This window comes from Genypterus blacodes, unplaced genomic scaffold, assembly GCF_046128005.1.
Source record: "Genypterus blacodes isolate CSIRO-AG114 ecotype Tasmania unplaced genomic scaffold, CSIRO-AGI_Gbla_v1 ptg000030l_1, whole genome shotgun sequence".
NCBI classification, from domain to species: Eukaryota; Metazoa; Chordata; class Actinopteri; order Ophidiiformes; family Ophidiidae; genus Genypterus; species Genypterus blacodes.
In genome coordinates, this window is record NW_027466843.1 from 4792087 (window position 1) to 4804249 (window position 12163).

Consider the following 12163-nt stretch of genomic DNA (forward strand, 5'->3'; position numbering starts at 1 on the left):
TTCACGTCGCTCAGTTACGCACGTTCAAGTGAGCCGCGCTGCTGCGTCATTTCTCCGTCGACTCGCTCGTGAATCGATGCGCTCCTTTCCCCGAAAGCCTAAAGATAGATGTTTCGATTTCAGGTGAGAACTACTCATTAAATATCAACTATGTTTCTCCGTAGATACAATTATTTAACGGAGACCGCGGTTGTTTTTTTTTTACTTGTGTTTTATAGAGAAGATATTGTCTATTATTTATGGGTATACCATATTTAGGCGGCCTGTGAAGCACCGAGTTTTCCTGCTGGCATGGGCAGGGGGGTGCTGAGCCCTCGTTTCATCTTGGCGGCAGACTTAGCATTTGTTGCCTAGTAAAATGATCACGGGAATGAGAAACCAGTGATGTTATGTTAGAACGTGACCCAGGCTCAGTATTGTGGCGCTAAAATTCAGCAGCAGCTAGGTAGCTGCCTGGGTGATGTAACGTCAGCATTAGCAAAATGGCTAACGAGCTGAGTTGGTGCCCACAGGGTGTCGAAGGATGCTGGAGACGTTGTTTTGAGCCATTGTTTAAATTCGACCATTTTAAAGGGCCCCTTAAAGCGTTCGGTAAAGGTGGGTCTCCAGTCTAGGTCCCCACTTAGCACGGAGTAACACTGTAACAACCATGACCATGCTCGATCATTGCAGATATGCGGAGCTGTGTTAGCTGCGATTGGTTTGCGAGGCAAATTATTCAACTGCAGAATAATTAACTATCGAAGGCCAGATTTATTTGCTATTCGTACATACTAGATAATGATCAACTTAAGTCTCAGTTCTGATTTTCTAAAGCAAAAGGACGCTTGGGATCAGTCTATTTTTATGCATGTAACGATATGCTACCTAGCTAAAAGTGTTTTCACAGAATCGTTTGATGTTGACGGTTTAAAAATCACTTATTTTGTTGATATGGCTGCCTGCAATAGTGTTGATGCAAGCTGTTCCTGTGCTACTTAATACAATTTCGATGTGAGGGGAATGATGGAAAAATAAAGGCAAAGGTTAAGGCTTTTGTTATGGGTTATATAATGTTATACATGCAGTTACATGTGGATCGATCACAGGTATATATATATATGGTCCGTGTTCCAGTTGATTGATCACATTGAATTGGTAGATGTGAGAAATGTTTTCAAGCTGTTCATGTTAACGTATTTATTAAGATCTTCCTGGGAGTAAGCAAAGTTGTTATTGATGAGGAAGAAAAATGTAATTGAGAATTTTTCATACGTAGGTCCCCATTTGCATTTAAAATATAGAAAGTTATGTGAAGGTGTTGCTAATACTTAAAACGAGACAGACTAGTCTTTATTAGATAGATTGATCTTTTGGCCAGAACTCTACAGCAGTGCCTGAATCATGACATTTTAGTCACAAAGGCACAGTGGAAGGTCATTGAAGTAATTAATACTGGAAGTGGCCAATCATTCACAAGCACAGGTTTGGTTGGATGTTTTTTTTTTGCAGACTCAAGTTTATCAATTATAGGAAGGAGTTCAGAGGTCAAATTTATTAGGGGTGGGAGAAAACATGAACTTGGTTGTTTTTCAAAGCCGAGAGAAACATTTCTGTATTCATCACGCTGATGAAACAATAATACTTAAATGAAGAAGCGTTGCATTTTATTTGACTGATAGTGTTTTTTATGAGGGAACACATTTGACAGATGTTTGTTATGAAAGTAATGCAGCAGAGATGACAGAGCTTCTTCCACTCTCACGCTGGGGATGTTTCTTTGCTCTGTTTGATTTGCAGTGAAAATCTCATAACCTGACCTTGTGATGTGAGTGAAATGCAAGAGTGACAAGCGCTCAATACTCTAGAGTGCGGGGGGAAAATGGGATGAAAAATCTGAAATTTTCAGCGGAAACATCTGCCCTTCTCATGTGACCTTAGGATCAAATGATGGTGCACTCATCTCCTTTCCTCTCCTCATCCTTATCATTTGTTCTATTTCTTCTTCCCCCTCCCTCCGATTCTCCTCTGTAGTCCTTGGATGAAGACTGTACATTGGAGGAGGAAGACGAAGAAGTCGTAGAGGATGAGGATGCAATTGATCAGTTCAATGACGACACCTTTGGAGCAGGGGCCATTGGTGAGTCACAATTACGTATTTGAAATGTTTTGGAATTGACTTTGAGGGCATGATGAGATAATGGTGCACTCCTTATTTGTAATGCAGAGAAGATGATTTATCAGCATTGGTTCATGTTCAAGTGTCATCTAATACCTGTTAATGGCATTAACATATACGTTATAGTAGTATAGTTTCTCTTCATGCTGGTGATGGTTAAACATCTGATTCTCTGGGAATATCAGAAAGTATATCTGGACGGCACTGTTATATTTTAGAATACATATTTAGAATAATTTTGTGTTGGTGATTTGACCAATCAACTGCTCCGATATAATACTGATGTAACACATATAAAGCAAAGATATACAGCAGTGTTCACTGACACTTGGGTGTTGTACGTGAAATAGCTTATGTCATTACCTGCATCTTTAAACAACAATTAAGAAAGACTCTCTTTTCTCTGCCAGATGATGATTGGCAGGAGGAGCACAAACGTCTGGCTGAGTTGGATGTGCGGGGGTTAGGAGCAGGTCTGGGCCTGGGAGGAGGAGGGATGGGAGGAGAAGCAGATAACGGGGGAACTGAAGACTCCTCTACCCGTCTACCTCCCTCTGCTGCCCATCTCGCTCTTCCGTCCACCCTCCCTTTACTTAACTTCCCATCTCCCCCTGGGCTGCCACGACCCGGTCAGTGACTGTGATTTTTCTCCTGTATTTGTTGTTATTTATGCTAAAACAAATGTGTGTGTCCTTAAAAGGGGGGGGTAGCTGCAGACATTTCCCTCCCACGTCATTACATGTTGTGCTTTTCACAGACGTGCTTGTTGATGTAACAGGTAAACTGCCTGAAAACAGAGGCACACTGAAAGGTCCCTAATGAAACCTGCCTGATTGGATGGTTGTTATCAGCTTCAGCTATTAGTTGAAAAACCAAGACATGCTAGTTGGGGAAACATCAGGGTTCATTGGAATTGATCAAATTGGACTGTGTTGATCTTTGCAGAGTTGGATGATCGAGGAGGAGATGGTGAGCTGGCTGAGTCTCTGGCTAGATTTATCCTGGACGCTGACCCAGCTATTGCTGGTGTTGGTGCAGCAGAGAGACCTGGACCTTCTCCAAGCTCCCAGCGATCCACCCCGTCTGCTTTGCCGGGTCTGGGCCGACCCAGAGGCCTGCCCCAGCCCCCCTCTATCCCACACCAGCATCTCCAGCATCCCCAGCATCAGCTGCCTCCTGGACCCTCCAATGCAGGTTAGCATGCTACAACTGAGCCTGGTTAGAATGAAGGTGCAGAATGGATTGCGATTCCGTCGCTCTGAGAGATCCTTTCAATCTCGCAAATATTGTACTTTCACAAAATCTAATGTTATGAAATAAAGATGGAAACTCAGGGGAGAATCTTTTGCATTCTGAGATTTTGAAGTAATGCACTAAATTGTAGTTACATAATTGAACTTAAAAGCCAGTGTACTGGATGATGTTTGGTGTTAGCCCTTATAATCAGCACATGGAGTCCTTCAAAGATTACAGAATACCATACTTAAAGCAGCAATTCAATTAAATTTGAGTTGCTGCTTTGGCTTTGAAACTTTGCTTTGCTAATAGCTAAAGCTACTAGTCAAATGTAAGCTTGCATGTTGGTTGTGCCTAATGTTTGTAATTAATAAAAGTTGTTACCTAGAGACACAACATCCTGTTCTCAGCAGCTACAGCATGTCACGTACTTCACTCTGGTATAGGGTTCAGTGTGCTGCTTCATTTGACATCAACCTGCTCTCTCTCTTTCTACCTTGTTCTAATACAGGCCTTCCTCCCGGCCCTCCTCCCCCATCCATGCTCAGCTACCAACAGCAGCAGCATTTACTGCGCCGAGGAACCGCTCCCATTAGCCAGGTTGGTTTGGCCTGTTGTGATCTATGTGGTGTTGTGTATCTTTTCAAAGCCATCCACAAAGAGGCACATTTTCATGATGCTAATGTATTCTTGTCCACATTGCATTTAACTTCCTACATGCAGACAGAACCACTTTAAATTTTGTATTTTTCATCACAAGCAAATCACCTCGGTAACGTGTATTTGTGTAGAATCTCTTTAATTGTTGTCTATTATTTCCCCCTCAGATTAATGCGCCCAATATTTGGGAGAACAATATGGGTTTTGGGCCGGTCAGTATCACCCCAGGCCTGTCCACACACATCGAGGTGAGGGAGTTTTTGCTCTGCTCTGTTTTCCTTTCACACGTTGGGCGTCACTCTGTGGTTACACTATTCTCATTACATTCCAAACATTTGGAACATTCTAGGCTGATCTTTTGCATGTGTTTTTGATCATTAGTTGAAAATGAATCTTCAAATTGCTCAAATAAAAACCCTAGCAGAAGAGAGAACAGCACTAATATGTGTAAATGCAGTAATGGAAGAATCTAGATTGCAGTTTGAATGGAAAGCAAAAGGTTACGGGACAATCCTTTAACTTGCTTCTTGCACAATTCTGTCCTTTCCTCACCCTTTTCCAGGATAGTTCACTAATGTCTATAATCAAGGAGGTGGGCCTTCCCAAGAGGCCTCCACAGGTTAGAAGTGATGACGGACGGGATTTGTCAGAGAGGGTCCCACCTCCAAGATCATCGTCCCCTGTTATTGGCTCCCCTCCGGTGAGGGCAGTGCCTATTGGGACTCCACCCAAACAACCAATGAGCCACGCCCTTAATCACCAGGTGAGCAATGCAGAATTGTTCTTGCTCTAAATTTCATTTTCGAGTTCTTTCTTTTCTTCAGTTTTTTTCCTACTTCATCATTATTTCTTCTGATTTCTACACATTTTGAAATGACATCCCTCATGGTGACATCATGCCTCGTTACCATCCAGCTAGATTCTCTAAATAGTGAGTTGGGAATGTGCTTCTCTTTCTGTCAACAAGGAAAAGAAGCACCAAAGCCAACCAAAACTGTCAATAAAATAGATGTGAAATAACAATCAAGAATGGGTTAAAGCCCACAGTGACCGGTCACCAGACTGATCGATCCTATTTAGCCATTGTATTTATTTATCTTCAAATGTCATACTGTGATAAAACATGTAGTCAATGTACTTAACACCTCCTTTTTGTCTGTATGTTTGTGTTTGTGTGTGTGTGTTTGTGTGTGTGTGTGTGTGTGTAGATCCACCACCCCACGGCGGTTCATGTGAGAGCCCCTGTCCAGCACAGATACCCTCCTCCTTTCCCTGATCGTCTGTCACCTAACACCCTCCTCAATATAGCAGTGAGTTTTTCCCGTTACCCTTCTCTCCTCTCCACCCGTCTGATCCCTCAGCTCCTCCTCATCATGTCAAACCACATGCCAGGTGTCTGTACTCTTCAACAGAATTCAGGTCAATGAAACAATTCAGCCAGGGAGTGTTCATAACAGGGTTGAAAATGGTCTTTAGATGTTAATTACTGTTCAGGCCACCAAATTATACCTAGACTTCAGATCATAGAAAGTAATAACAATATTTTACTATTGATGTACTGATCAGAAAACTCACATTTTTATATTTTTCCCATGCTGTTCTACTCTAGGCTTGTAAGGGTTTTCCGGTAGTTTCATTTCCTCAGTGTTTTTGCGTTTGTCCATGTTGTATTGGCATTCAAAGTGTGTCTGTCTGTTGTTTAGAACTCTCCGCTGTGCCGTGGTCCATTCCCTCCTGGAGTCGGACCAGTTTTGTCTCAGATACAACACGCCCAACTGCTCAATTCACAGGTCAGTCTCGCTGACGTATCAGAAATATGGACCGTGTTGCTCCCGGTTTGATAAAATGCACATTACTGTTTGCTTAGCTGCTTTCAGTCGGTGCACTCATTAAGACAGGAAATGGCTTCTAGAGTGTTTAGGACTGTAAATACAGGGCTGAAAGGTATTTGGCCCTCCAGTTAAAGTGGCTCCAATAGTTAATGTGGCAGCGTTACTGGCGATCTTAAAATGGCATTGGAAGGAAGACGGATGTCTAGTTTTACTGGTCTAACCTCCTGTAACCCCTCTAGCTTCCTGTTTCTCTTTCCCCTCTAGGTGGCAGGTTTTCCTCGTGGTCCAGCTCCCCCCTTGTTACCAGGTGGTGGTGGTTTTAGGCCATTTTTTGTAGGCCACCCTCCACCACTTGGTCATCGCATGGGTCCCCCACCTCCTCACGGACCCCCCAACCACACACCACCCGTGCGCCACAACACTACACACCTACACCCGCAACACCGTCGCATGCTCACCCAGCGCATGCAGAGCAGAGGAGGGTAAGGAAGTCATTTTTTCAGCAGAGAGGTGTCAATATATTTGGCCACATCTATTGGTCAAACTCTAAACTTTTATGCCAATCTGCATGATTCAATACAAGTTTCTCTATTCAGTAGGCCACCATAATGACGAGAGAATTCCTGAAACATCACCAAGTAGTGTTGTCTAGCTGTAAACCATGTGTTTGCAGTTGTGCTGAGGAGGGAGGCAGAAATGCAAGTATAATCTGACTGTTTACATCCCCGTAGGGATCGTTGCAGGACAACAGGGGACAGGCGCAGCAGGGACCCCTACAGTAACCTGATGACCCAGAAGGAGAAGGAATGGGTCACCAAGATCCAGATGATGCAGCTTCAAAGTACTGACCCGTATCTGGATGATTACTACTATCAGGTTGGTTTTTGGTTCCCTTCTCTTTGCTTTTCTCTTTTTTTTCCACTGAGATTCCAATGATGATGATGACGAAACACATTATTATTTAGTGTCAGCATTTACAAGTGGTTTGTCAGCTGTCTGTTCTTTTAGTTTCTGTAATCATTGGGGATAACTAAGGACACACTGTGTGCACTTTTTTGCATGTAGAACTACTATGAGAAGATGGAGAAACGTCAGGAAAGAGAGAGAGACAGCAGCAAGAAGGAACACACCACCAAACTCATCACTCCACAGGTCGCCAAGGTTGAACACACTTATAGACCAGGTAACTGACAACACACCGAAATATCAGGAACTCTGGACGAGCACATGCAATACGTGTTCTTAACGTGTGCATGTGTGTGTATCCCCAGTTCAGTTTGCCGGTTCTCTGGGTAAACTGACAGTCTCTAGTGTCAATAACCCTCGCAAGATGATTGACGCTGTGGTGACAACCCGCACAGATGATGAGGTATGTTTTCATTTTTTTCAAGGAAATGTGTGGTTACATTGTTAAAATCATTAACCTGATCACCACATTAAAGTCAGCTGAGCTTGTCACTTTCTTTAACTTGTTTTCTGTCTCTCTGACCATTGTGGTAAACTTTCTATTTTGTGTTTGCATCTCCAGGAGAAAAGAGAGAAGCAGGTTTGGAATAAGAGGCGACAAATCCTCTACACTGTGGAAAAGGTAAGAAGTGAATCCAGAGAAGAAGTAATCCAACCTGCAAAATAAGGGGGGAATTATTTGCAAACGTAACATCACCGTATTCCTTTCTCTTCCATCTATTCGCGCTCCACTTCTTACCTCTTCTCTCCTTCTTTCCTCTCCCCTGAATCCCCTCTTTCGTCCTGTCTCTTCCCCCCAGATGTACAGCTTGCTGTTGGAGGTTCAGGACTTTGAGAAACGTTTTGTCCACACGCCAGAGGAGGACAGAGATGCTTTACTGGAGCAGCACAAAGCCAACACTACACAGCTGTGCAACTCTCTAAGGGAGAAGGAGTGGGAAGACAGGTGAGAGGAGACGAGAGAAAATGAGTCATGGTGGTTATGGCAACATGTTACAAAATGAGCTACAAGCTAACAGACTTTAAAGGTGTATTGCTGCCACCTGCTGGACTGGAGTGTGTATAGAAAGGACAATTTATTTCCCCCAGTACAGATGTTGTACAGTGTGTGAAGAGAAGGTAGAACGATGACTCAATCACCTGTTTTTCTCTTTACCTGGTCAGAGTGAGCGATGAGCAGTGTGTGATGATCATGTCAGTGAGGAAGGGCAAGAAGCTCATCACCAGGCTCCTCCCCCTACTGCCCTCACCACAGGCCACCGCCATTGTCATGGCGATTGCTCGCAATCTTCCTGCCCTTGCGAAGAAGGATAAGCAGGACCAGGTAACATTACAGGATGGCGAAATGTCTGATGTGTCGCATGCTCTCTCTCACACACACACACACACACACACACACAGAGACATCAAGTCATTCAGAATGTGATTGTTTCATCAGCATTTAGGTAAAATGACCTGTTTGATCTGTTCTGATTTCCTGTTAGGTGCTGTGCTGGTTGGTGGAGCCGGTCGCCGCAGTGATCCAAACCTTGTCCAGCTCCACCCTCACAGACTTGCTGCAAGAGCTTCAGGGCAATGAGGGCCAGCTGGCAACAGTGCTACACAACAAGGTACACACTCCTAAGCTGACCTGAGTTCTAGTCAGTCCCCCGGGATTTTAATTTGTGATTTTTTTCACAATAAAAATCATTGATTCTGTGGTAATTTCCTGCATTTCCAGCAAATGTTGCCCTTTTTCTAAACGTTTACACTTTTATTTATATTGACAAAGTTTAAATAGATCTACATGATGAGACAAACAATAAGTGTAGAAAACTTTCTTGTTTTACTTGGCATTACAATTTCAGGCTACACATGACTTCCACATTACTGATCTGATCTCATTGTCAACACATAACACACTTTTGTCTTTGTGTGTGTAGTTTGGTGTGACACTGCTGTATATGATTCTGAGTGAAGGAGAGAGGATGCAGAGCTCTGACTCCAACTGTCAACTCATGGACGACAATCGATGGTGAGTTGTTGCAGACGTGTGTGTCATATCATTATTACTAGCTCTGATAATAACCCTGTGTGTTTTAGTTGGTGGTTGAAATTCAACATATCTTCTCCTCTTCCTATCCTCCTTTGTGTTTCCCCCTTCTTCCACCTCCCCTCTCTCCTCTTTCTCCTCCTCCATTGACAGGACTGAGCTAGTGTTTTCGGTGACGAGGGAGCTGCTGAATGTTCCCTCCTCTTCTCTCTCTCCGCCTCTGTTCACTCCTCCAAACTTGCTTTCCCTCTTCTCACGTTATGTCGACCGGCAGAGGCTGGAGCTGTTACAAGACAAGCTACAGTGAGTCACATCATTTATGCACACTCGCACATATATAGACAAAGTAATGACATGAGCTTGAAGAATATGTTCTTTGTCTTCCTCAGGATCTCTGCTTTGTCCAGGTAGAGGCTATGACGGACATCGACACAATCCCATCCACATGCAGACCTTTTTGTGTGCGTGCGCATGTGTGCGGGCCTGCGCATATGCATGTGTGTTTATGTCTGAGAAAAGTGTGAATGTTGTGTGTGCATGTTATTGAGGTATATCCATGGTGGATAGTTTTAATCCAGCAGAATGAACTCCTAGTCACTTTTGGTTTTCTGTGTTTAGTGTCTGATTGTTTGCGTGCAAGAGTGTGTGTACGATGTTGTTGGACTGAGAGATGAATTAAATCTGCATTTTTAAGTATCTTGTTTACGATTATGCCTGTGACAAAACCTTCAAATTAAAAGTATTTCTATTATATAAAGTTGGGACTGTGTGCACTTCTGGACCCAGTAAAGTTCATCACCTTATTTCTATTTTCATAAGATTAAATGAATTGATGAATTTTACACACTAATATTTACCACATCTTGCCTGTAAATCGGTCCTCCCAAGTTTGACCCATCACCATCCCTGTGGCAAGAATGCACTGCTGGCACTGTGCTGCTCCAGTTTGAATGCAAGATATACAGTAAATCTCCAAAGTCATGATCGATTACACTGGTGAGCTGCAGGACATCCATGTCCGCCGGTGGAAGAAAGAGGAAGAAGGAAAGGGAACAAAGAAGAGAATGATTTTTCCTGGCCTAATCCTCCATCACCCTAGCGTTACGTGTTGTATGTTTATGAGATGTTGATCCCAAGGTTCCCGGTTCGATCCCCACCCTTGGCATGATTCAAGTAGCTAAATTGTCTTTTTTTCGTGCAGTTCACCACTGAAACTTTAAACGGAATGTAGGATCTTCATGTTAAACTTTGAACCCATTTTAAACAACATGAGACACGAATAAAGAAAAATGTAAACATCTAGTACTATAGCTTGACACAGTTACGTTGTTAATAACAACACACTGACACTGAAACACAAAGTACAGAAACACACTGCCTGTACGATATTAAAAGCAACCAGAATATGTTAAACTTAAAATAATGTCGAGACGTCACATGTAGCTTAGCAAGCTAACGTAACTGGCCGCGCCATTCGGGCTGAGACACAACGTGAACATCGTGCCTTTTCACACATGGAGATACATTTTGTGCAACGATTATACATTGTGTGCCTATCCGTAACGGTTTACTGTTGGCCGTAACCCACCTCGGTGAAAGAAAAATATGGGGGGGGAATAGCTGAACTTCCACAACAGCTGCCATACTTTAACTATCACAACACACAATAACGAGAAGAATCCCGCCCATCCCGCTGTGGACATCTAGTTCGACAAAATGTCCCTTCTGAACTGGACGTCCCGCACACATCAGCCGATATGTTGACCGCCGGCGTCTCATATGCGTCTCAGTTTTGAGTTGTGAGTTCTTTCAAATGTGAACACACACTACTGATGCAACAGGTGGCTCCGTGGCGCAATGGATAGCGCATTGGACTTCTAGCTTACCACTCAGGAAGTGATTCAAAGGTTGTGGGTTCGAGTCCCACCGGAGTCGTATTTTTCGTGTTTTGCTAATGTGGCGGTTAGGTTCGACAAGTATTGCTCATCCGCGTCATTTCGCGTGTACTTACCTCGTCATTTTGGTGTGTAATTCATTATTTCATACCTGCGGGTTATTTGATTTGAGGGGTCTAATCCATTTGGTGTGACACGCTGCTATCACACAGAGCTAAAATGAGGAAATATTAAAACATATTTAATAATAAATTTGAGTGGTCACTATTTTTCGTGTTTTCATTTTGTCTTTTAGCTTCTGCTGAGAAAAATAGTCCTCATCAACCATGTAGAGCCTGTCCTGCTCAATGGCACTCCAATAGCTGCACCCACCCAGGCACTAAAATGACAGCTTGAGGTCCTCAGATGTGGCATTTTAGTCCTCATGTCCTGGTGAGATAAAGCACATGTACATGTTTATTCCTTATTACTTTCAGTGAGTGTTAGTGTGTTTGCGAGGGCCCACTAAATTTCAGTACTGGTCAGTCTGATGGTGGCACTATAATAAGAAAATGTAACCTTTTGCTCATTGTCTCACTCTTAATTTTTTCCCCATGAGACACTTTACCCAATGCAGGACACTAGTCATGGTGTATATCTCACCTGTACAAGTCACATGAATAGCTGTGGATGAATACACCTGACTCACAGTGCCACAGTCCATCAGAGCAGACTCAGAACCATCGCAGTCAGAAAGAAAACACATCAGTCCTTGGTGTTCAATCTCGTCTGCTTTGGTTGCAACAGCAGAGCCACAGCCGATCCGTTTACATTCTAAAAAAGCATGTTTCAGGTCCAAGACTGTGGACTGGAAGCTCAGCATTCCCCAGTCATCCTTGAAACCCAGAAAAACGTTTCCAGAGCAGTAGGCCTCTGTATCATCCATTGTATCCAATGATACATCTGTATTATCTGACAAGAAATCACACAATGTGAACAGGTAAATGGAGGTCACATGCAGTTTATGCAAGCTGAGAGTCATCATATCTCCCAGAAGATTTTTTTTTATATATGGACATTTGCAGTAGTGGTATTAATCAAAATAAAAGTAGTATTATCACTGCACCAAAACTTCTGCACTGCTTTCACTAACAGCGGCACTATGACAGGTTTAGTGCCCTGTAAGGTTGTGTTGTTGTCATTTGTTGAGATTTAGATTAGAGTTAGATTTCTTGATTAAACCTGTCTGTCTGACTGTCTATCTAAAACCATATCTACTCCAAAGAAAGGTCAACTTTGTACTTAAGACTTAACTACAGTGCAAATTTAATGATAAAATTGGGTGGTTAGGAGTAAGATGGTAGTATTAGAATGTCATTGTGTACAATATTCTATTGATTGAAGC

The 12163-nt window shown here is 43.0% G+C and overlaps 1 protein-coding gene and 1 non-coding gene across 3 annotated transcripts; both read left to right on the forward strand.

Annotated features, from left to right (window-relative positions):
• Positions 1–12: 12 nt before the first annotated feature.
• Positions 13–9645, forward strand: patl1 (PAT1 homolog 1, processing body mRNA decay factor). 2 transcript variants are annotated; one of them, XM_076145349.1, is made up of 20 exons: positions 13–123; positions 2014–2119; positions 2569–2787; positions 3104–3352; positions 3906–3994; positions 4222–4302; positions 4617–4817; positions 5263–5364; positions 5758–5844; positions 6151–6368; positions 6618–6762; positions 6952–7069; positions 7158–7255; positions 7415–7474; positions 7653–7798; positions 8017–8176; positions 8337–8462; positions 8775–8866; positions 9038–9187; positions 9274–9645. In XM_076145349.1, the coding sequence occupies exons 1-20, from the start codon at positions 109–111 to the stop codon at positions 9293–9295; spliced, it is 2484 nt and encodes an 827-aa protein (XP_076001464.1). In that variant the 5' UTR covers positions 13–108; the 3' UTR covers positions 9296–9645. The 2 variants fall into 2 exon arrangements, with proteins under 2 accessions (XP_076001464.1, XP_076001465.1); XM_076145350.1 differs by having other exon boundaries at positions 6630–6762.
• A 1082-nt stretch (positions 9646–10727) lies between these two features.
• trnar-ucu (transfer RNA arginine (anticodon UCU)) lies at positions 10728–10819 on the forward strand. The gene is given in 2 exon segments: positions 10728–10764; positions 10784–10819. It is a non-coding gene; the product is annotated as a tRNA-Arg (tRNA).
• The last annotated feature ends 1344 nt before the right edge of the window (positions 10820–12163 follow it).

Excerpts from the sequence above, each read along its gene's own strand:
- patl1 (XM_076145349.1), top strand. Across the intron at positions 3,353-3,905 it reads TCCTGGACCCTCCAATGCAG|GCCTTCCTCCCGGCCCTCCT; the intron begins GTTAGCATGCTA and ends GTTCTAATACAG. Across the intron at positions 8,463-8,774 it reads CAACAGTGCTACACAACAAG|TTTGGTGTGACACTGCTGTA; the intron begins GTACACACTCCT and ends TTGTGTGTGTAG.